The following is a 24028-nucleotide window of genomic DNA, read 5'->3' as shown; positions in this document are numbered from 1 at the left end:
GTCGGAAGCTGTATGTAGAAGCCAGATCTTCTGAACAGTACCCTGGGGTCCTCAGACATTTCTGGAGTCTGTCAATAGGAAAGGAAGAGAGAATAAGCCCTCAGCTTTGTGGCTAGCCTATCTGCGAACATGCTTCTAAGTGAGCTGGTTTCCTTTCTTAAGTTGGCACCTGTTTTATTTAGACCACTGCCCTTGGAAATAGTGACTGGGAATAGTAAGATACTTTTAACAGCAAGTTGAGACTGGTGATATTAGTGGGGTGCCAACTATAGAGAGGCCGGGGAGGAAACGTGCCTGAGAGTTCAAGGCCAGCCTCTGCTACATATGAGATCATGTCTAAGAAATAGATGAAAACAGGTGTGGTTCTCTCCTGGGGAATCTCAAACTGTCGTGGTTTGTATCTTTAAAACGTTTGGTGGTGGCTGGGATGTAGCTCAGTGGTTGTGTGTTGTCCTAGCATGCTTAAGGCTCTGGGTTGGGTTTTTAAGACGGTAAGAGGTGACCAGTTCTTGGGCTTATGTCTTCTATGAGCCTGGCTGCCAGCCTTGGACTTTGTGAGGTGCTTCCATTCGGGATTGACCGGATTCTTCTTTGTCCTCCCTCCCTGGTAGCTTCTCCACAGCCCTGCAAGAAGAGCGTTTCTCTGTGCCACCAGCATTTGATTGAAAGGAAGAGATGGTGACTGTTCTCATTACACACTTGTTAGGCTAAAGGATCCAATTTCCAGCCCTGGCAAGAGGCGCTTCGGGCAGCACCACGGCCAGCGCCCGCCAATTCGCAGCGGGCAGTGGCCATCTCTTAAAGGGGAAGATACTTTGCCAAGCATCCAGGGACCAGGCAAGCCACTTAGATCCCCTATAAGGGAACTGGCTATGATTAAGAAGGGAAAACCACGGAGTTTGGGTGAGAAGACCGAACTTTCTAACTTCGTTTCCTAAGGAGTTCACCCAGTCTGTGAACAGTGAGAGGTGGAGACGGGTCCTTCGCCTGCCCACTGCCTACTCCCAGTAAATAAAGACGACACACAGTTTATTGGAGCAAAACAGAATGGCTGGCTTTAATGCTTCAAGTTTTCCATTTCCTTCCACAGGGCTTTGTTTGAAAAATAACAAAATGAGGTAAAACGAGTCAATCTATGTACACGTCAAAAACAGGCGCAGGCTGCAGTGGCGGCGATGGAGCCACGGCAGAGGACAGGGCCACCCTGCAACCACAGCACGATTGTCGATTGTTGTCCTGAGGAGAGAGAGCGCGAACGCAGACGCGGGTGCGCCTAGAAGCATTTGCGGTGCACAATGGAGGGGCCAGCCTCGTCGTACTCCTGCTTGGTGATCCACATCTGCTGGAAGGTGGACAGCGAGGCCAGGATGGAGCCACCGATCCACACTGAGTACTTGCGCTCAGGGGGGGCGATGATCTGCAAGACAAGAGTGTCACGTGCCTGCGTGTTCCCCCCGCCCCTGGGCTCCACCCACACCAGGCACGACATCCACCTTGATCTTCATGGTGCTGGGAGCCAGAGCTGTGATCTCCTTCTGCATGCGGTCAGCGATACCAGGGTACATGGTGGTGCCCCCTGACATGACGTTGTTGGCGTACAGGTCCTTCCTGATGTCGATGTCGCACTTCATGATGCTGTTGTAGGTGGTCTCATGGATCCCCGCAGACTCCATACCTGGTGTCCGGGGGAGAGGCAGTGTGAGCAACCGCAGAGTCGGGCTAAGGGACCGGTGGGTGGAGACCCCGTACTCTGTGGCATGGGACGAGGGAAAATTGATCTCCGCACACCAGCGGATCGGGCGGCTCACCGATAAAGGAAGGCTGGAAGAGCGTCTCCGGGCAACGGAAACGCTCATTGCCGATGGTGATGACCTGCCCGTCGGGCAGCTCATAGCTCTTCTCCAGGGAGGAGGAAGAGGCAGCGGTGGCCATCTCATTCTCGAAGTCCAGGGCCACATAGCACAGCTTCTCTTTGATGTCGCGCACAATCTCACGTTCAGCTGCAGGAGCAAAAGCAGTGGGAGGCTTCAGGGCAAGGCCTGGGGCGTGTGCTCACCCTCTGCCCGCCCACCCTCAGCGGGCATTGGGAGCACGCACCTGTGGTCACGAAGGAATAGCCACGCTCAGTGAGGATTTTCATCAGGTAGTCAGTGAGGTCGCGACCGGCCAGGTCCAGACGCATGATGGCGTGTGGCAGGGCATAGCCCTCATAGATGGGCACGTTGTGGGTGACACCGTCCCCAGAATCCAACACGATGCCTGTGCAGGGGAGAGGCAGTATGTGAGTGGAGGGGACCAGCAGGCGGCGCAGATCGGGAGACTGCAGAGGATTAAAAAGCTGGACTGGAATGTTGGAGCAATCCTACCAGGGCCAGTGTGGGCCACGTGTGAGCGCTTACCGGTGGTACGGCCGGAGGCATAGAGGGACAGCACCGCCTGGATAGCCACATACATGGCAGGCACGTTGAAGGTCTCAAACATGATTTGAGTCATCTTCTCCCGGTTAGCTTTGGGGTTCAGGGGGGCCTCGGTGAGCAGAGTCGGGTGCTCCTCAGGGGCCACACGCAGCTCATTGTAGAAGGTGTGGTGCCAGATCTTCTCCATGTCGTCCCAGTTGGTGATGATGCCATGTTCAATGGGGTACTTCAGGGTCAGGATACCTCGCTTGCTCTGGGCCTCATCACCCACGTAGGAGTCCTTCTGACCCATACCTACCATGACACCCTGCAGATGGAGACATCAGACACTTGTTACTACGGCCGGGGGCGAGGAGAACATTAGCTGGATTCAGAGAGCCTATCTTTCCCTGCCAGCAGCCTGACCTGGTGACGGGGTCGGCCCACGATGGATGGGAACACAGCCCTGGGGGCATCATCCCCGGCAAAGCCAGCTTTCACCAGGCCAGAGCCGTTGTCACACACAAGAGCGGTGGTCTCATCTTCGTCACACATGGTGAATAGTTTCTGCAAAGACAAGGTGTTGAGTGTGGTGTATATGGCTCCGCTTAACCCATCTTCACTTTAGAGGTCCAAAAACTCCTTTCCCCCTTCCCCTTCCTTGCACAGGGCCAGAGGATGTTCTTTCAGCTTAAGGCCGTGCTTTCGCTATGGGGAGCTGTCTGTGGATCACACTAAGTCCTCCAACTAGGCATGCAGGGGATATCCTGAGACCCTCTACATTCACTGTAGGCCACCACACACACCACAGCTAGCACTAGTCCTATCCTCTCTGCTCACAATTTCATCTGTGAAGTAGGTATTAAGGCACGCTGCCCACCACCTGCCTGTCCTGTGAGAGGGTCAAGGATTCTGCCCGGGGAAGGGTGATATTGTCCCAACTATGGGAAAGCTGTTGGATTGAACACTCACAGCATTCCAAACTCAGAAGAAACCCTTTCCACCTGCCTCCCATTTCAGAGAAGACTAGCCAGGGTTGCTGCCCTTTAGAAAAGCCTTGAGCTCAAAGGGAGTCGCCCCAAGGCTAAGACCAGGCTTGACTCTCTTCAAGCTCATCTTCAAATCAGTCTCCCAGGAGCTGGGGTGTAGCTCAGTGGGAGATCCAGCCAACCTCTTGCATCACAAGAGCCCAGATTTGATTCCAGCAGAGAAAGGGGGGAAAGGAAGGAGAGGGGAATGAAAAGCCGGAAAGAAATCTCAACCAACCAGAGGCTGGTGTGTGGCTCACTAGGAGAGCACCGGCTTGTTCACTTGCAGGACTTGGATTTAGTCCCCAGTAAGAGGGGAGGGAGGAGTCTGCGGGTGGTAATGGATAGATGTCAGATCCCCCAGGCATATCCTAAATGCCCAGTAAGCAGTCCAAATGGGCTGGATATGAGTTTGGAGAAATTTCCAGAACTCGGTGCTAAATACAAGCCCAAGGCTCAATAGCTTTCTCTGCTGGGTCTCCAGGTCACCCTCCCCACCTCCACCCTACCTGCTGCTCTGACTCTGGCCCTGGGTGCCGAGGGTAGGAAGTGAGGCTTCACGTCCGTGTGACCGCCTGTCCCCTTGCTCAGGTTTTTATATAGTCCCAGGAGCTCTCCCCACACCGCCCCGAAGGAATGTTGCTGCCCTTCCCAAGCCATATTTGGGTGTCGGGCACTAGAGTCCCTTCCTTCGGCTGGTTCTCAGCCTGGGTCCCCGCCCGGGTCTCCTGCACTGACCAAAGAAGGAGAGGACTGGCCCTGGCCCAGGTAGCTAGGACCGGACCAGGCCGTATATGGAGAGTATCCCCAGCTGTCTGCCCCTCCCAACTGACTCCAAGGCTCACTGAAGGGCTGTGCTGGGCAAAAGGTCACTGCTTTGCAGACCGCTGGTCTGTACTTCCCAAGATTTACCTGTTTGAAAGGTCTCCCCAGATCTGCCCACCTGGACACACGATTGCTGACCTGCCACAATGCACCCCATTTATGGGTTCTTAACTCAGACTACCAAGCCTTGATGCTTGGAGGAGGGAGCCCTGTGGTCAGGTGAGCCGGGAGGGGTCATGGGCTCCAGGTAGGGATGGAAAATAAGCCCCACATTTGAACTTCATTTTCTTTCCCATTTTGAAGCTCCCCCAATCCAGAGATCTGACACACATCGCCCCCACTCACCCCCACAAGGCTGTCAGTCAGTGTAGGATACGCAGCTGTCACTGGGCAGACAACTGGTGGGAGAGAGGGGAGGAGGTAGTGAGAGGAGGCATGGGGACTATGTGGCCCTGGCACACAGAATGGGAGGCCAGGGCATTAGAGCTGTCCCGGCATTCTGCAGTGTACTCTTGAAAGGAATGGAAGGGTCAGTGTGTGTGTGTAAATCCCAAACTCGGGATTGACCGTCATCGAGTTGGCTAGGCTGAGCAAATGCTACCCCATTCTTTGGTGGCACTAAGCTTCCCTCCCCTGGGTCTGAAAGAAGGATCATACCTGGAACTGTTGGGACCTAGAGGGGGCTGAGGCAGAGAGAGGTGCTGGTGAATATATACCTTCTAAGGAGCACTAAGACCTTACACTGGTGCCCAGGAGCGGCCCCTCCCAGGCAGGCTCATCTTTATATTTAGAGGATGATGCCCGTCAGCCCGGCTGCTTCCCATGCACCTTGGGGCCACCACCTGCCAGGCCTGTGTGGGTTCTATTTATACCGCTGATAGATAGGAATCTGCCTTTGGGTTTCTAGAAGGAGCAACTTATGGAAGCTGGGGTGGGGGTGGGGGTGAGTAGAGGTCATCTCTTGGCGCCTGTCTCAATTTGGGCAGGGAGAGGGATAAGAAAGCCCAAAGGAAAAGCGTTCTGTGACCAACCAGGCTTTGAGGGGTGTGCATCAGAGCCAAGCCACCATGGAGCCATTCACTTTTCTGATGGCTTAAGCGCTCCCAAAATAGCTGTTCCCATTTGGAGTGGAACTTAGCAGCTGGGACAGGTGCAGAGCCTCTGAGAGCAGAGGCTCCATGAAGCGATTCCAGGATCCCACACAGCTCTTCCTAAACCTGAGCTGCACTGCCTAACCGGCATCAGCTCTGTGGCTTTGCCTATGGCCTGTGTCAGGACCCGGAACTGTTAAAAAGAAGCAAGCAGCAAATGCATACTATGGTCAGCTTTGGGGGTGTTACATTTGGGGCATGGATGTAGGGAGAATTGTCCAGGTGACTGGACCTCATCGGGCCAGGCTGTACATAGCGCAGCCCCAGACTCGGAAAGCTCTTGCTTATCCCACTATGCAGATTTCTCAGCTTTGCATGACAGCACATTCAAAGTGGACCGTGACCGAAGTGGTCTGCGAACTACAGGAAACCTGCGGCCCCACACCTGGCGCAGCAGCAGGCAGGTGAACTCTAGGCTCAGCTGCACCCTTTCCTTTCCTGACAGTTTTTCTCTGGAATCCTGGCTAGGCTCTCGCCGGCTGTCTTCTTGCTGGCCCCTTAAATGCTTGTGTGCAGGGCACTTATGCCACCATGCGACACACCCACACCTCTTCTCAATCTCTCTCTCTCTCCTTTGCCCCTTCACCCCTCACATTCTGTTAGCCCTTGCAGTATCTACCAGAAGCAAACAGGACAACTAACAGGCAGCACGGCAATCCCTTAGTCCTGTTGTAGCCTAGGCTTGTATTAGCATCAGTCTGTCTTTCCCCAGTGAGCAGCAGCACAGGTCGGCTCTACCCTTTCAACCCTTGCAGCAGTTCTGGAACCACAGAGCCTGACAGGGAGGGCACAGGTGTCACAGGACAGGACAGGGAGCTGGTCCCCTCTCCACTCACACTGGGGACTGAATTCGGGCTGCGCAGCCTGCAGTGCTTCCCGGCCGAGTGTAAGGAGCTGGTTCTTACAAGTGAAAAGCAGACAAAAAGAAAACCTCGTTTTTATTAAGGCAATGCAGATGCATGCAAGGACCTGCCATCCCAGCAGGAGAAGGAAAACTGGAGAAGCTCCTCTGAGAACAGAAGTCCAAAGGTGTGCCAAGTACTCACCACTCCCCACACAATACAAAAGGTGGTCGGACGAAGCTCATTTCAAAACAGAAGCCCAGCTTCTAGGTCCACCAGTTATTTGTGTTTATTTTGGATATGAGCTCAATGTCAGGCTTCACACACCTTAAAAAAATTGTTCTAGCCAGGGCTGGTGTGTACACTTGCAGTTTTAGGACCTGGGAAGCTGAGGCACAGGGGCTGAGAGTTTGAGGCCAGCCAGAGTTTGTTTATATGTACATATCATACACATATGATAAATATATACAACATATATACACACATTGTTTTTCAGCATATATTGTATTTTACACATGAATATTGTGCCATTCTGAGGACAGACTGGAAGTGGTGGGGGAGGCCACACTGGGAACACCCAGAATGTGGGACTGACCATGACAGCCCGAAACACCATGAGTTTGTCTTGCAGACCTCTGGATCTCCCCATAGCATTCAGTCAAGAGAACGAAGCAATAAAACCTTTCCCCCTGTGCTCCGTACAGGTTGCCAGGGCCCTTTCAGGTCCTGACTGACTCACACATCCTCAGAATACAGCACACTCACCTAAGGGACAAGGGTGGCTGCTGCCATTCACAGTCCTAACTAGTTCATGCTGAACTAACGGATAGGCTAACAAGGGAAGGATCCCAAGAATGTACACTGGGTACCAGGAGACAGTCTTTTTTTTTTTTTTTTTGGTTTTTCGAGACAGGGTTTCTCTGTATAGCCCTGGCTGTCCTGGAACTCACTTTGTAGACCAGGCTGGCCTCGAACTCAGAAATCCACCTGCCTCTGCCTCCCGAGTGCTGGGATTAAAGGCGTGCGCCACCACGCCCGGCTCGCCAGGAGACAGTCTTAGCTACCTGACTTAGAAACAAACAATTCATTCTTCAGAGATGGATTATGTGACCAGTTTTTAAAACTTAGGAGGGAAAGATATTCAAAACTGAAAGTCTTAATTTCATTTTTACTGCTGGGGTAAGTTTACATGCCAACCATTCTAGAGCTGCGGTAGTTGCTATAAAGGTTTAGCCCCCTTCTTCAGACAGGGAGGCCATGGCCAGAGCTCTCAGAGCAGCATCTCTGGGTAGACCAGCCTTGGCTTACGATGCTTAGGAAGGGACCGTCTACGGTGAGACTAGAAAACCATCCTAGGTTGATGGGTCAATACTGGGATTACAGACAATGCTAGTGCCATATCTGCTAGCAGTGACAACTTACTGACAGCTCAGAAGCCACACAAACATCTTACTAAAACACTTTCACTCAGACTCATCCATTATTGATGGGTGCAGTGGCCCACACCTTTAATCCTTTAATCATATATATATATATATATATATATATATATATATATACACACACACATACATACACATATATACATATATATACACACACACATATATATATATATATGGCTTTTTTTGGCTTTTAAGCTTTATCTTTTTTTTAAAAAAAGATTTTATGTGAGTACACTGTCACTGTCTTCAGACACACCAGAAGAGGGCCCTGGGTCCCATTACAGATGGCTGTGAGCCACCATGTGGTTGCTGGGAATTGAATTCAAGTCCTCTGGAAGAGTAGACAGCGCTCTTAACCACTGAGCCATCTCTCCAGCCCCACCCCCTGCTTGTAATTTTTAAATCATGTAGGAAGTGAGGAACATTCCCAGTGAATTACCAGCTGCCAACCCTCCTGAGTTAGACCCAGTGTTTCGGTTTCTAGGTCACAGTATAAATCAGTGAAATCTCATCTTCATTTTGCTAAGTAGGAACTTCCCTTTGGCTCTGAGACTCCCAGAGTACCACATGCAGAGGGCAGTCTCTGTTTTCTCCTTCCCCTGCCATCTCCAACACCTCCTCACTCCCACTGCCCTGCTCTCCAACCCATAGCCTCTTTTAATTGCTGACCCAAATAAACAGACACAACTTGCTCAGCCCATAAAACGTTACTTGCATGTATATTCATGTATACTATTATACACATCCTTATATTTTCCAGGGCTGGTACTGGACAACCTGTTTTGTTTTGCTGCCTCTTTGGACCAAGGGAGGCTGGAGAAGGGCAGCTACACAGAAGCAAGGGTGACTTCAGGTGCAAGAGGAGGAGGAAAAACCTTACAGCTCAAAGAGCATCAGGGTCCCCCCTCCTTTTATATCATGGCTCCCACATAAAGCATAGAAAACCTGCCTGCTGCAGACAAAACAGACTTCAGGCTGATCCAGACCTAAGTTTTTTGGCCTCAATATTTTTTTTAATAAGCAAATATTTACACAAATTTTAGAAACAACCATTTCTACAAATGTCACATCTGTCCTTGAACATAATACTCATAATTTGCTTTCAGAACAAACTCAAAGTAAGAGTTGGACTTGAGGCTTCCCAGCTGCTCTGCTCGCAGTAGGTCCGTCACCTCTGGCAAGTACTCGCTGAGCTGGATGCCTGCAAACAGAAGACACGGTCACTTCTGACGGCCATTCCGAGCCTTGCAGGTCCCTATTGGTCAGAGCAGATGCTCCAGAGCAAATTTTCAGTAGAATATGAAATGTTTCCCCTACAGTTTAAGACATTTCTTCAATGTGTAAGTTTTCAACTAATAGTCATTTCTATGTTGCCCTATTGGGGGAATAATTTAATAGAAACACTGTCACAAAGCTGGCCACAGGCCTGCAAAGGTGTTAAAACTTAACCAGGGTCCCTGTCCTTCCAGCACTCGGGATGCTGACAGAGAAGGGTGCCTTGAACCTGACAGCCAGCCAAGAGCAGCCTGGGCAGCACAGGAAGCCTTTGTCCCAAAGAAATGAATACACGGGCTGGAGAGATGGCTCAGTGGTTCTTCCAGAGGTCCTGAGTTCAAATCCCAGCAACCACTTGGTGGCTCACAACCATCTATAATGAGACCCAATGCCCTCTTCTGGAGTGTCTGAAGACAGCTATAGTGTACTTACATATGCATTTTAAAATCATTATGCTTGAGTATTTTGCCTGCAAGTCTCTCCCTGTGTGCACCTCACATGTGCCTGCTGTTGGCAGAGGCCAGGGGTTCTACCGTGTGGAAATGGAGGTAGAGATGGTTGTGAGCCACTGTGTGGCTGCTGGGAATCAAACCCCGCTTCTTGGGAAGCTAACTAACTGTCCAGCCACCTCTCCAGCCCCAATTTTTAAATTATATTTTCTTTAAAATCTATTCATTTAGTTATTTGGATTTACTGTGTATGTCTGGGTGTTCATGTGCCTGCAGCCTGTAAAGGCAAGGACTTCAGAGTCCCTGAGACTGGAGTTACAGATGGCTGTGAGTTCCCTGTGGGGGCTGGGAGAGAACAAGAGTTCTTAGCTGAAGAACCAACTCGCCAACCCTGTCCCATGTCATCTTGGTGTGTGTGGCGGTCAGAAGACGACTGCCGGGAGTTGGCTGTTTCCTTCCACCCTGTGGACTGTGGTGGGGATTGAACTCAAGCCCTCATAGGTCTGGCGTCTCTACTTGCTGAGGTAGCCCAGCAGCCCTTGCTCTTTTCACACACCATGGTGTGACTATGGAGGCCAGAGTGGGTGCTGCTTACTAAGGAGCCGCCTGGCACAGGACCTAGGAGCCGAACAACCGTCCTCTGAGGAGCAGGAAGCACTGTTAGCTGCCAAGCCATTTCTCCAGCCCTCTTGTCATTTATTCTTGAGCAGCTCAAGAAAGACTACACCAGAAAGTCTGCCTCTCAGAGGAGATAATTACTTCAGTCACAGCCTTGTGCTGTTACAGCCAGAGTCTGTGTCATGGGGTGGAGGACTTCACCTGAACCTTGTTTGTTAACCCTGGGTCTCCAGGGCCAAGAGCACAGAAGCAGCTTCACTGAGATCAACGCTAATCTGCACATCATCTCGAGTCACCTGAGCCCCTGGCACAGGTCGTGTTGGCAACACACAATTCCCATGATGTCCAAAATCAGCTAGCAATATTCTCTGTGTAACAACTTTAGTTGTCCTGGAACTCACTCTGTAGACCAGGCTGGCCTCAAACTCAGAGATCTGCCTGCCTCTGCCTCTTGAGTGCTGGGATTAAAGATGTGCGCCACCAAGCCCGGCTGCAACATTTATCTCTAATAGTCAATAAACCACTTACCGTCTTTTATAAGTTTCTGCAAGATCTTTACAAACACACTGTCTTTAGACACTTCGATTGGATCATCTTTGCCATCCGAACCAGACCAGCTGAAAAAGAAAATCATGAGGGAAACAGAATCATCATAGCAGACAAGACACAGAGTTTTGTTTGCTACTGTGGCCTTCTCCTGATGGCCATAGGATGACGGAATCGAGTGTCAAGTTCTGTGGCACTGCTCCAAGTTTTCGATGTAACGGACTTTAAATGTGGGACCTATCTAGATCTGAATTGGCCTGAGCTACACTGGCAGCACATGCCATCAATGTCACTACCACAGAAGCTTTTAAAAGACTTTGGGGCTGGAGAGATGGCCCAGCGGTTAAGAGCACTGACTGCTCTTCCGAAGGTCCTGAGTTCAAATCCCAGCAACCACATGGGGGCTCACAACCACCCATAATGAGATCTGACGCCCTCTTCTGGCTTGTCTAAAGACAGCTACAGTGTACTTAGATATAATAGTAAATACATTTTTAAAAAAGGCTTTGTTTATTTGGACATAGCACTTTGCTATGTAGTGCAGGCTGACCTCAAACTCTTCATCCTATTGCCTCATCTCTCAAGCGCTACTAGAATACAGGCGTGTTCTCATCATAGTGGTTGTGAGGCATCTTTTTGAAGAAAATGCTTCAAGTAACACATCTAGTCAGCATCCTTAAATGCTGGCTTCCCAAGCACAGCAGTATGAACAGTTCTCAGCAGTCTCTGGTTTTCCCGACCTTGAGTGCCCTACATCACAGTTTGGCAGCAGGAGTGGCTTCCTTCCCAGTGGCTCATGAACACCACTGCTTTCTGGTGTTCCATGTACACAAGCCACAGCCAACCTAAGACTCAGACTAGAGGCTAGGACCAGGGCTGGCAAGATGGCTTAGTGTGCAAACATGTTTGCCACGCAGGTCTGATGGCCCAGGTTTGATAGCAAAGGTAGAGGCAGGGAAGGAGAGAACTATTCTAACGTTACTCTCTGACCTCTACCACGCCCACACACGATGCTGACAATTTTAAACCAGGACAGGGAGTTGTCATCAAAAATTATGCAGAGATTAAGTCTGAGAACGGGGAGCTGGTGCTGCTCCTCACTCAGGAGAGCCTGCCTTGCACTTTGCCTGGGCAGCAGAGTAGAGAGAGAGCTGGCTCTGGAGGGCATGACAGCTGACCTTGCCTCTGGCTGACTGTAGCACTGGGCGGCCTAGCTGGAGCAGTGCTGGAAAGCCTGCCTTGGTGGCTCACTGACCAGCTCAGCTACCACCCAGGCCCAGATCTAGGGCTCTGACTGGCCCACCCCAAAATCTATATAATCTTCGATCAGTTGGGATGTATGTAAGGACCAGTCCTGCTGCAGGATCCCCATGACACAGAGTAACACCAGGATAACCAGGAGGAGGTCCATTAAGGATACAATACGGATGATGTCACAGAAGCCAGAGATCTGGAACCAGACCAATGACTCACTGCAATGAACATAGCAACTGAAGATGTGCGGAAAGAGGGACATACTATGGGACACACGGTAACACACTATAGCTTCCATGAAGGGATGTTTTCTAAGCTTTTGTTTTTTGCTTGTATGTTTTTTATTTTGGGGTTGGGGAGAGGTTGCAAGGGCAGAGGGAGGCTATGAAGAGATGGGAGATGAGCAGGACTGGGGTGCATGATGGGAAACTCACAAAGAATCAATAAAAAATAAACCCATAGTGTGTTATGTGAAAAGCTGAAATACCCAGAAGCACGTAAGCCGTCTTGTGTACCATGTCACAGTTCATCTGGGATCAGTTCCTGCTGGTGGACCTGGTGCCCAAGCAAGGACTTACTCATCTCTCTGCAGTGCTCTGCACAGGATCTCCAGCTTCAGGTCATCAATGCTCACATCTTCTTCCTTCACAGCAAAACAGAAAAACTCCATTAAAGCTCGACTTTAGCCGGGCAGCGATGGCGCACGCCTTTAATCCCAGCACTTGGGAGGCAGAGGCAGGTGGATTTCTGAGGTCTACAGAGTGAGTTCCAGGACAGCCAGGGCTACACGGAGAAACCCTGTCTTGAAGAAGAAGAAGAAAAAAAAACTTGGCTTTAAAAATAAAATGTACATTAAAAATTTAATTATACCGACCCTTAATTAACAATGATTAACATTAACCCCTAATTAACACTGTAGTTATTAATTCATAACCACTACCATCTATAAACTTTATTAATGTTTATGAATATTTTGCTTCTATGGATATAAATGTACTATATGTGTGCATGATGCCCAAGGAAGAGGGCACAGGATCTCTTGAAACTGGAGTCACAGAAGGTTGTGAGCTGCCTGCCAGGCGGGTGTGAGGACACACCTGGGTTCTCTGTAAAGGTGGCAGGTGTGCTTTGCTATGCCGCTCCAGTTGGCTTCACCCTGTCTCTGAAGTCAGTTCTGCTGACGTCTGTGCTGGTTTCCGATCACCGAGTTCACAGGAACACTCAGAGGTTAAGATGGCAAAGGGTGAGGCAGGGAAACCCTAGAGTCAAGTGTTGCCTTACGTGTGAGGACCTGACCCCAGTGTGAGGGGGCATCTGTAGTCCTGCCAGGGAGGGAGAGAAAGGAGGATCCCTGGGTCTCACTGGCCGGCCAGTCTAGTTCACTTGATGAGCTCCAGGCAAACAAACGTCTTGTCCCAAAGGATGAGTGTGGACGGTGCTCCTGAGGATGGCACTCAAGGTTGCCCTCTGACCTCTGTACCCAAGTGCACAGATGTACATGCATACACAAACATGAATGCACATAGGATAAAAACCAAGATGGCTATATAGCCAGCCATGGGGGCTGTGCAACACCTGTGAGCTCAGCAGTTGGGAGGTGGGAGGCTTTTAAGTGAGAGGGTTTCTATTATACCAATACCCTACCTCAAAAACAAACACCCCCCCCCCCCAATCTTAAAATAGGCTGGAGGGATGACCCAGCAATCAACAGTACTTTCTGCTCTTACAAAAGAATGGGATTTGAGCCAGGCGTGGTGGCGCACGTCTTTAATCCCAGCACTCGGGAGGCAGAGGCAGGCGGATTTCTGAGTTCGAGGCCAGCCTGGTCTACAAAGTGAGTTCCAGGACAGCCAGGGCTATACAGAGAAACCCTGTCTCGTAAAACCAAAAAAAAAAAAAAAAAAAAAAAAAAAAAAGAATGGGATTTGGCTTCCAGCACCCACAATGAGGTCACAGCTGTCGGTAAATGCAGTTTCAGAGACTCTGACACCCTCTTCTGGCCTCTGTAGGCATTGCATACACATGGTGCACTTAAAACGCATGCAGACAAACATACACACACATAAAAAAAGGAGTTTCCCCCACCCCCCAAAGTGAGAAAGTTATCACCATGACTCTAAAACCTATCGAGAAACTTTTCATGACACAGCCAGGGAACAACTTGGAGTCTACTGAATGTGCATTCTGACCTTTGAAAGCTGAAAGGCAGCTGCTATTAGGTGGCTACTCAAGACCTTGAAAAGCTCCATTAACGTTTGTCTTGAAGACCAGTGCTCAGCAGGTAAGGGTACTTGCAACAAAACCAAATGGCCTGAATTTGCTCTGGGTAAGGAAGAGAGCACTCTGGCAAGTTGCCCTCCACACAGAAACACATAAATAACCCATCCCTAATTTTTTTCCACTTGTACAGGAAAAGTCACCTGGAAATGTGTTTCCTGTCAGTCAGGTCTTAGAACAGTCTGGATGGATGACTACCTTCATAAACAACTTTAGGCTCTTTCCCAAAGATAACTCTTTCCATGAGGGCATCTTTTTATTACCTACGCAGATGCCTGAGACAGGGTGCTCTCTCTCTTGTTAACTTTTTTCTTTTTTCAGTTTTTCGAGACAGGGTGTTGCTATGTAGTTCTGCCTGTCCTGGAAATCACTCTGTAGACCAGGCTGGCCTTGAACTCAAAGATCCAGCTGCCTCTGCCCCTAGGTGCTGAGGTTAAAGGCATGGCCACTCTGCCCAACTAGAGCGATTTCTTACCTCATCAATGTACTCCAGTAAGTCCAAGGCTTTCTTGAAATCATACTCATTGGCTCTTCTGTTTTCGTCACAGATATACAGCTGCAACAAGTCCAAGGCAGATCACTCGCAACATTTTCAGGAGAAAATCAGTCATTAGTCCCTTTCACATAATCTGCATGTATTTTTGTAGCCAAGAACAATGTCACATTTGGGAGCTATATTCTGTCTATAGAAAATTGTCTAACAATGGATATTCTAAGCCAAAAGTTAATTGGTATAATGCAATACACATATATTTTCAAAAAATTCGAAAAATTTTACATTCTTAGATCAAGAATATAGCACAAGCTTTCCAGTAGGTTTTCATGTACACAAACTCCTGACACAAACTCCTGCCGGAGCTCACAGCTCAGCGTCTGGCTTCTGGAATGCTTCTCTTTCAAATGGCTTTAAAAACTCCAACCTAGCCCCCCCCCCCCCCCCCCGCTGGTTTGTGGTAAGCACCTGCCTAGCATATGAGGCCCTGGGTTCTAGTGCTTGACGCTGTAGAAGTGAACAAACACCCGTGAGATCTAGTCTCTCTGCGTTACAGATTACTATACACGTGACTCAAAATCCTGCCATCTTTTAGTCAAAACTTTTTTTTTTTTTTTACTATTGGTGGTGGCACACACCCTTAATCTCAGCACTCAGGAGGCAGATGCAGGTAGGTCTCCAAGTTCGAGGCCAGCCTTGTCTACAAAGTAAGTTCAGGATAGCCAGGACTACACAGAGAAACCCCAATCTTGAAAAACAAAAGAAAACAAATGTAAAAAAACAAAAACAAAAAACTTCTTTTGATTCAAATTACCAATATGAGTTTTTCCTATCTCCTTCTGCTAGCATTATGTCATAAGACAAATTTCATTTATAAAAACTATATATAGGGCTGGTGAGATGGCTCAGTGGGTAAGAGCACCCGACTGCTCTTCCGAAGGTCCAGAGTTCGGCTCCCAGCAACCACATGGTGGCTCACAACCATCCGTAACGAGATCTGGCGCCCTCTTCTGGAGTGTCTGAAGACAGCTACAGTGTACTTACATATAATAAATAAATCTTTAAAAAAAAAAAAACCTATATATAATTCTTTAGTAATTTCCTAGTTTTTGCTACCATGGGGGGCTTAAATCTATAATGTTTTGCAAAATCCCTTTGCCTCCTCCACCTTAGAAACTGGAGAGTTTAATGGATGGTGTCTGAGCAAGCCTGGCATCACACTTTCCATGAAATAACGGCACATACAGCCTACATCTTAGATGTCTCAACCAGATGCCCTCTCAGGAGAGTGCACCATTCAGGAGCTGTTGCTAACCAGGGCCTCTACACTCAAGGTCCTGGACTGTCTGCTTCCCTTTAACTGCAATTAGAGCAGACTGGGGAGAAATGGGAAGAGGAGGAAGAAGGCAGAGTGCACAGCATCAGCTTCTCATCTGATGCTCTGGCCTTGCCTGGATCACTGTTGCCAGGAAACAGTGCAGTACTGCAGTCTGTGCTTCTGAGCTTCTCCAGCTCAGCTCTGCTAACGAGAGACAACAAAGTATTTCTAGGGGAAATGTCTCTGGCGGGTGAGAGAAGGGAAGACACTGGGAGCTCCGGAGTATGACCTAGCAAAGGCAGGCTGTTCTGGGTGAGGACACAGGACACGGCTGTGACATCTATGACACTTACACTGATGAGCTGTGGTGCGGTCAACACAGGCATTGCACTAAGACTCAGTTGTCTCTCGGTCAGCAGCTGCTCAGGCAGGGTCTCCTGGTGTAGCAGGAAGCGCTCCTGCTCAGCCATGGCTGGTGATCAAGGACACAAAGAGATTTCACTTCTGCCATCTTCATTGAAATGCAAAATAAAGCCAACCAGCTCTAGACAGCTCTAAAGGCAAGTCACTGCTACCCTAGTCTCCAGAAGTTATGCCTCTAACTGCTTATTCTTCATTGCTGACAACAGATTTACTGTTTGATCCAAGACCACAGCAGCAGAAAGTATCTGCCAAGAAAGCAAGCTACTTCAGGAGGTGAGTGAGTGCCCCTTCTACAGGTCCCTCTTGAGGGCAGCTCAGTGAAAGAGTACGGCAGTGTTATCCAGAAACCATGTCATATCAGAAAGCCACACGCCCTTGCATTAACAGGTAAGAACACTCAGTGGATGGGTCCTAGCCCTGTCCTCCGCACTGCTCTACGCCCACCACAGTGGTCACAACCGACAGGCTAGAGCATAGCATGCCCACCCATAGCAGCAATGTTCCACTGACTTCCAGCCAGCAGAACCAACCCAAAATCACAGTAGTTCCTTCAGCAGGTGGAAACCTCCAATCCACCCCACCCCTTCCCCACAATTCAAACTTTTCCACAGAAATTACTCATAGATTGAGACTGAGATCTGCCAGGTTCTACCTCCTAGTGGGATTACACGAGTTTTCTTTTTCTTTTTTTTTTTTTAATTACGTATTTTCCTCAATTACATTTCCAATGCTGTCCCAAAAGTCCCCCATACCCTGCCCCCACTTCCCTACCCACCCATTCCCATTCCCCTGGCATTTCCCTGTACTGGGGCATATAAAGTTTGCAAGTCCAATGGGCCTCTCTTTCCAGTGATGGCCGACTAGGCCATCTTTCGATACATATGCAGCTAGAGTCAAGAGCTCCGGGGTACTGGTTAGTTCATAATGTTGTTCCACCTATAGGGTTGCAGATCCCTTTAGCTCCTTGGGTACTTTCTCTAGCTCCTCCATTGGGGGCCCTGTGTTCCATCCAATAGCTGACTGTGAGTATCCACTTACGAGTTTTCATAAACAACTTTTTTTTTTCTGAGACAGGACCTCACATAGCCCAGGCTGGCCTTCAGTTTCCTATGTAGCCAGGATTGGCCTTAAAACTTCCGTTCTTTGGCTTTAGCCTCGAAGGTGCAGGGGTCACAGGCAGGCACAGCCACCAGGCCTGGCTTTCCTCCTCCATCTCTACCCCTCCCCCTTTTCTATCACAGGGAGGCTGCAGGCTTCATGACATTTAAATTCTAAGTACTTCAGGAGGTATTCCTAAGAATAAGGACATAGTTTAATTCCAGAACTAGGGAAGCAGAGGCAGGAAGATCTCCGAGTTCAAGGCCAGCCTGGTCTACAGTGAGTTCCAGGATAGCCAGACCTACACAGAAAAACCTTGTCTCAAAACAAACAAACAAACAAACAAACAAACAAACACCAAGGTTGGAGAGATGGCTTAGCGGTTAAGAGCACTGGCTGCACTTCCAGAGGTCCTGAGTTCATTTCCCAACAACCACATGGTGGCTCACAACCATCTCATCTGTACTGGGATCTGATGCCCTCTTCTGGTGTGTCTGAAGAGAGTGACAGTATATTCGTATACATAAAATAAACAAATCTTTTTTTTTTTTTTTTGGTTTTTCGAGACAGGGTTTCTCTGTGTAGCCCTGGCTGTCCTGGCACTCACTTTGTAGACCAGGCTGGCCTCGAACTCAGAAATCCGCCTGCCTCTGCCTCCCGAGTGCTGGGATTAAAGGCGTGCGCCACCACGCCCGGCAACAAATCTTAAAGAAAAAAACCAAACAAAAAACAAAACACGGGGGGAAAAGGCCATCTAATCACAAACAGCATTGCCCAGCCTTCAGAAATTAACAAGCCTATCACAACATCATCTAATATTAAATATGTCCATTCACAGCATTCAGGGGGGCTGAAATGGGAAGACGTAAGTTCAATACTAGCCTGGGCTTCATAGTGAGACCCTATTTCAAGGAAAAAAAAGTTTAAATTTCCTAGGTCTCCCCCAAATCCTCCCCACAGTGGTCTGGCTGAGGGGAGGACCCTTCTGTCTTCCCAGTACTAACAGCTGAAGGGTGCAGGCCGGCCTGTGCACCGTGTCCTGCTCCCCGTGAAGAGATGCAGGGGCAGGCTAAGCTAAGCACTGGCTAAAGGACATGTGAGCTGACGACGTGACCATGTCACAGCACTTCAAAACTGTGAAACATGGGCCTGTCTTAGCTGAATTATCTTCTCCTCAACCGTCAACTCCACGGCTTAGCTTTTGCATGTGTAGAAAGAAGCCAGAGGCTGACATGGATGCCTTCTTCAATTGACCTCCACCTTATTTACCAGAGCTCACTAATGTGGCCAGACTGGCACTAACGGGGCCAGCAAGCCCCAGGATGTTCTTGTTTCCACCTACTCAGCAGAATGATGGGTTAATGACTCCAAGTTCATGATTGAACGGTAAAGTAAGGGCAGTCAGTAAGACAGGCCGCAGCATCCTACTGAAATGGAGCGACTGCAGGCAGACACAGTGCAACTGACTCACGTGCCTTTTCATTCGGACCCCTTACCTTCAATCTTCTCTTGCAGCCTGTCCTCTGAAATGTCTGAAGCTAAAGCTGCCAGTTTACTCAAGCCAAGAAGGGTTTTTTTCTTTGCAAAGTAACGAGTTTCCATATTTGCCAAACCTAGCAGTGTTGTATGAGCCTACGAAAAACAAAACAAGGAAGCTGTCTGAAAGGAAGACATGTTGGTGAGCAACAAACCGAGCTGGGATCAATGTCAAAGCACTAGCAACACCCCGAGAGATCTCAAGCTGACAGGGCAAGCACGAGAAGGGAGACTTAGAAAACAGGCGCTCCATCCCAACTGTGTGCTCACTCGGCACCCTGGCACCAGCACACTTTAATATGCACCATTTCCCTCCTAATGTGAGTTTTGTGTATGTGTTCTTGTTTGTGTGCATACAGGTCAGACGTGTTTGGTGTCTTTATTGGTCACTCTCCAGCTTCTTCTTCTTCTTCTTTTTTTTTTTAAAGATTTATCTATTATGTACACAGAGTTGTGCCTGCATGTATGCCTGCATGCCAGAAGTGGGCACCAGATCTCATTACAGATGGTTGTGAGCCACCGTGTGGTTGCTGGGAATTGAACTCAGGACCTCTGGAAGAGCAGTCAGTGCTCTCAACCTCTGAGTTATCTCTCCTGCCCCCAGCTTCTTTTATGAGACAGGATCTCTCACCATGGACACAGGCTGGCTGCCCAGTGAGCTCGGGATCTACCTATCTCTGCCTTTTCAGTACTGAAATCATGTGTGTGCACTGTGGGTTCTCAGGATAACTAAGACCCTTCTGTTTGTACAGCAAGCACTTTACTGACTGAGTCATCTCCACAGACCCCATGATTTGAATTTTTATTAGAAGTCTTTAGCAAGAAAAAACTAATGATTTTATATAATAAAATATCTCTCTCCAATGATGAGAGAGAACAGGAGGCATGCTGGTGCATTTCTGTCAACTGGACACAAACCTAGGCATAACTGGGAAGACACAATCTCACTGGCTTGTGGGCTGCCGTAGGAGGCCCTCAGCGGGTGGTGTCATCCCAGGCACACAGGCCGGGCTATATAACAAGGTAACTGAGTGTGAGACTGAAGACAAGCAAGCGAGCAGCTCCTCCACGGCTCCTGCCTCTGCTTCTGCCTGAGCTCCTGTCCCAGCCTCCTTCAAAGATCACTGTGATTAGGATGTGTGCCAAATAAACCTTTCCTTCCCTGCGTTGTTCTTGGTCACAGTGTTTATCACTGCAACAGAAAGCAAAAGAAGACAGAAATATATGTGCTGACAACCCATTAACAGCATGTTTTTAAAATAAATTTAAAAAGTCTATTGTAAATTGATGTATCTTAACTATATATATATTCATGGAATGCAAGATGAAGTTTAAACATATACATACAATATGAAAAGATAAAGAAGACTAATTAACATATCTATACCATAAGAACTTATATTTCAGATGGCTCATTAGATAACAGACTTGGCACCAAGACAGACCTGAGTTTAATCCCTAGAACCGACAGTGAAAAGAACTAACTTGAAGTTGCTTTCTGACCCCCTCCCCTGACAGCGCTCTTGCATATGCACACATACAAAAACGATGTAATAGAATTTTAAATCAGGTGTGGTGGCAGATGCTTTTAATCCCGGTACTCACAAGGTAGATTAATCAGGCCTCTGTGACTTTGAGGAGGCCAGTGTGGTCTACAACAGTTCTAGATCAGCTAGGGCTGCACAATAGAGATCTTGTCCCAGTGAGAAAAGTCTACACACTGACTGTTTATCAGCTGTATGGCTATAAGCAATACTTGAATTGTTAAAACAGATTAATTAACCAGCTGCTTCTCGTAAGCAAACCATCTTACCTTCTCTAACTCCTGACTATTAATTTCATGTAACCAGCTGAGATGCTCATGGGCTTGCAAAAAATTTGCCAACTGTCCATGCTGAGAAATGGGCTGAGATAGCAATTTGCCCCGCTTTCCTTTTTCCAGGTACCAACGAAAGAGAAAATCTGAAAAATTCTACAAAGAATAGACCAAGAATATATCAGTAGTTAGTAAAACAGCTTTAAAAATATAAACTACTCAGTGTCTCCATCTGCTTGTGTGTGTGAGTGTGCCCGCATGTGCCATGGCATGCATGGAAGGCAGGGGACACCTTGGGAGTGACTCTTTCCTCTCTTTCCACCACGGAGGCTCTAGAATCTGACTCAGGTCAGCAGATGCTAAGCCACCTTGCAGTTCCCCAAACAGAATCTTTTAGCAAGTAATTCCTGTATTGACAAAATACAAGTGTTGGGGCTGCAGAGACAGCTCAGCATTTAAACCACTGGCTGCCCTTACACAGGACCCAAGTTCAATTTCCAGGGCCTACATGATGGCTCACAACTATATTTAAACCAGTTCCTGGTGATCCAACACCCTCTTCTGGCTTCTTCCAGGCATGCATGTGGTGTCTAGACATACATGCAGGCAGAACATCCATATGCATTTAATTAAAAAGCAAAGCAAAACCAAACATATGCTCCATACGGTTATGGACAGTGCACTCCTACGCCTGAATCCAGCCATCTCTTGGCAAACCTACTGAGAAGCACTGGTGTGAGGGCTGGAGAGGTGACTCAGCAGTGAAGAGTACTTGCTGCTCTCCCAGAGGACCTGGTTTAGATCCCAGAACCTACACGATGGCTCACAGCTAGCAGCAGCTACAGTTCCTGGGATCTGTGGCTTCTTCTGACCTTCACAGGCATCGGGAATGCACATGCTGCACATATACACATGGGCAGGCACAACTCTCACAGACATCAAAGAAAACAACCAAAGAGAAACGCAAAGCAGCGGCCTCAGTGCTGATGACTGCAGGATTGACACCAACTCCTTATGAGCACACAGCACGCCGCCAAAAGGCAGCACTGGAACTCAGTTACATTAAAACCTGTTTTCAGCCAGGTGTGTGGTGGTGGTGCACGCCTTTAATCCCAGCACCCAGGAGGCAGAATTGGATGGATCTCCAGAGTTACAGAGAGAAACAAACAAACAAACAAACAACCACCTGTTTTCAGCTGGGCATGTGGTTTTAATCCCAGCACTTCACAAAGGGAAGGACAGGTGGATTTCGGTTGAGTTCAAGGCTTAGTCTACAAAAGGAGGTCAAGGCCAGACAGGAGACCTTATTTGGAAAACAAAACCTGTCTTCTTCCTCAAGCCATTGACAGCTACTTATAACCAAAGGTTCTGTAGTGGTGTTCTGAATTTTATACAAAATCCCTTTAATAGTAGAGGGGAAATGCTTTTATAATCTTAACTCATGGGACAAAGTAGCTATATAAGGGACAACCAAATCACCCTGGCAGCATCAGGCATCTAAACTTTGTCTAAAAACAGAAAGCTGGCATCAAAAGTGCTGACAGTAGGAGTCTGTCTGAGCTCCCCGCCTGTGAGGATGCTCTAAGTCTCTGTGCACTTTAGAGGTCTGGTTGCGCTCTAAGGAGAGAATAGATTCAAAAGTTAGCCAAGCCTGGTGCCTGTAACTCTAGCACTTAGGAGACACAGACCATGTGTTAAAAAACAAAAGCAAGCTGGGCGTGGTGGCACACGCCTTTAATCCTAGCACTTGGGAGGCAGAGGCAGGCGGATTTCTGAGTTCGAGGCCAGCCTTGGTCCAGGACAGCCAGGGCTACACAGAGAAACCCTGCCTCAAAAAAAAAACCAAAAAAAAAAAAAAAAAAAAAAAAACCAACCCCCCCCCCAAAAAAAAACCAAAAAAAAAAAAAAACAACCCAAAAGCAACCCCCTCGAAATGACAGCATTTCCCAAAGGCCAGTAAACCTCCCAGTGTTTATGTGGTGGTCTGATGAGGTGTCCCCTACAGATTTGGACCTTGGAACCTCACTCAGCCAGTGGCACTGTTTGAGTAGGTCTAGGAGGTGTGGCTTGGTGAAAAAAGTATGTCACTGGGGATTGTAAAGAGTATTTTAAAACATCCTGGCATGGGGTTCCTTCCTGCCTTAGACTATTTATATTCCTGGGTGAAGGATGCAGGCAGCCTTTACATTTTAAATATGCCTTAGGCAGCACAATAGCTGGGCTACTGCCTACCCTCCATGCTGATGGAATCTACTTTCCTAGAGAGCACTCCAAGTTGTGATGTACTAATTTCTATGTTCCGTCTGGGCTGGTCTCTAATGAGGCAGCCCCCTGGGATACACTCTCTTGGCCCCTAGCCCATGGTAGCTCTCCCTTCCCAGCCCCCACCCCGACCCCCAAACAGGGTTTCTCTGTGTAGCCCTGGCTGTCCTGGAACTCACTCTGTAGACCAGCTGGCCTTGAACTCAGAAATTCTCCTTCCTCTGCCTCCCAAGTGCTGGGGTTAAAGGGGTGCGTCACCACTGCCCGGCTTTAGCTCTTCATTTTTAACTATGCCTTAGGCAGCACAATAGCTAGGCAACTTGTGGTCTAAGGCAGGAAGGATTTTTAAAAATGTTTTTCACAACACAGGATGGCTTGAGAATATAAAAACTCACCCATTTCTGGTTTGCCCTCTCTGCTGGAGGTTAAGATGGGAGCCTCCCCTTTCTATGGCTATGCATTGCTCCACCGTGCAGACTGTAAGCCTCTGCAAATGGAAACTCAAACTCTTCTCTAAGTTGCCTTGGTGATGTTGCATCACAGCAATAGAAAGGTAACTCACAATCTATTTACATAAGGATGAGTTTGCCCGAGACAATGTCATGTGAAAATCTGTCATGTTCCCTCTCACTCCTCAACTCAAAGCCACAGCAGCTTTCTGGACAAGGAAAGCCTTAGACAGTGTGGTATGCTAACTCCACCCCTACTCCCATTACACACCAGTGTGGTTACCTGGTCAGCAAACTGGGTCATGTAGCGCTGGAGTCGGGCTTGGTTGTCTGTCTGTTCACACATCTGAACCAGGATATCAAAGTCACAATACTTCTCTGCCAGAGAAGCTGCCCATGGGTACTGACCTAGTGTGACTTCAGGAGAAAGAGATGATGTAACATAAGCTGTGCCCATTAATGATCCACCTAAACTTTCCTAAGAGGCAAACGCAGCCCTGAATCCATTACTGGCTCCCCAGAGGAGA

General features: G+C 48.4%; 2 protein-coding genes across 2 annotated transcripts in view; both read right to left on the bottom strand.

The window, feature by feature from the left end:
- Positions 1 to 1038: 1038 nt before the first annotated feature.
- On the bottom strand, positions 1039 to 3993 carry Acta1 (actin alpha 1, skeletal muscle). The gene is made up of 7 exons (XM_021169495.2): positions 3934 to 3993; positions 2823 to 2963; positions 2400 to 2724; positions 2098 to 2259; positions 1809 to 2000; positions 1494 to 1675; positions 1039 to 1417 (listed from the first exon to the last, which is right to left on the bottom strand). Exons 2-7 carry the CDS (start codon positions 2949 to 2951, stop codon positions 1274 to 1276), a joined length of 1134 nt encoding a protein of 377 aa, XP_021025154.2. The 5' UTR covers positions 2952 to 2963; positions 3934 to 3993; the 3' UTR covers positions 1039 to 1273.
- A 3990-nt stretch (positions 3994 to 7983) lies between these two features.
- Nup133 (nucleoporin 133) overlaps positions 7984 to 24028 on the bottom strand; it is a 50138-nt gene continuing 34093 nt past the window's right edge. The window contains exons 19-26 of the mRNA XM_021170539.3: positions 23785 to 23918; positions 20788 to 20946; positions 18935 to 19070; positions 16271 to 16389; positions 14582 to 14662; positions 12408 to 12472; positions 10558 to 10646; positions 7984 to 8888 (exon numbers count right to left, since the gene is read on the bottom strand). Of these exons, the coding sequence (XP_021026198.1) occupies positions 8752 to 8888; positions 10558 to 10646; positions 12408 to 12472; positions 14582 to 14662; positions 16271 to 16389; positions 18935 to 19070; positions 20788 to 20946; positions 23785 to 23918 (920 nt within the window). The 3' untranslated portion in view covers positions 7984 to 8751. The remainder of the gene's footprint in view (positions 8889 to 10557; positions 10647 to 12407; positions 12473 to 14581; positions 14663 to 16270; positions 16390 to 18934; positions 19071 to 20787; positions 20947 to 23784; positions 23919 to 24028) is intronic.

Source organism: Mus caroli, unplaced genomic scaffold (genome assembly GCF_978045245.1).
Source record: "Mus caroli unplaced genomic scaffold, Mus_caroli_1 scaffold_10, whole genome shotgun sequence".
Taxonomy (NCBI): Eukaryota; Metazoa; Chordata; class Mammalia; order Rodentia; family Muridae; genus Mus; species Mus caroli.
This window is presented reverse-complemented; position numbering and strand designations above follow the sequence as displayed.

Coding starts and splice junctions, on each gene's coding strand:
- Acta1 (XM_021169495.2), bottom strand. CDS start 2,951: ATGTGTGACGAAGATGAGACCACCGCTCTTGTGTGTGACAACGGCTCT. Junction 2,725..2,822: donor TGGGCCGACCCCGTCACCAG/GTCAGGCTGCTG, acceptor CTCCATCTGCAG/GGTGTCATGGTAGGTATGGG. Junction 1,676..1,808: donor CTTCCAGCCTTCCTTTATCG/GTGAGCCGCCCG, acceptor CCCGGACACCAG/GTATGGAGTCTGCGGGGATC.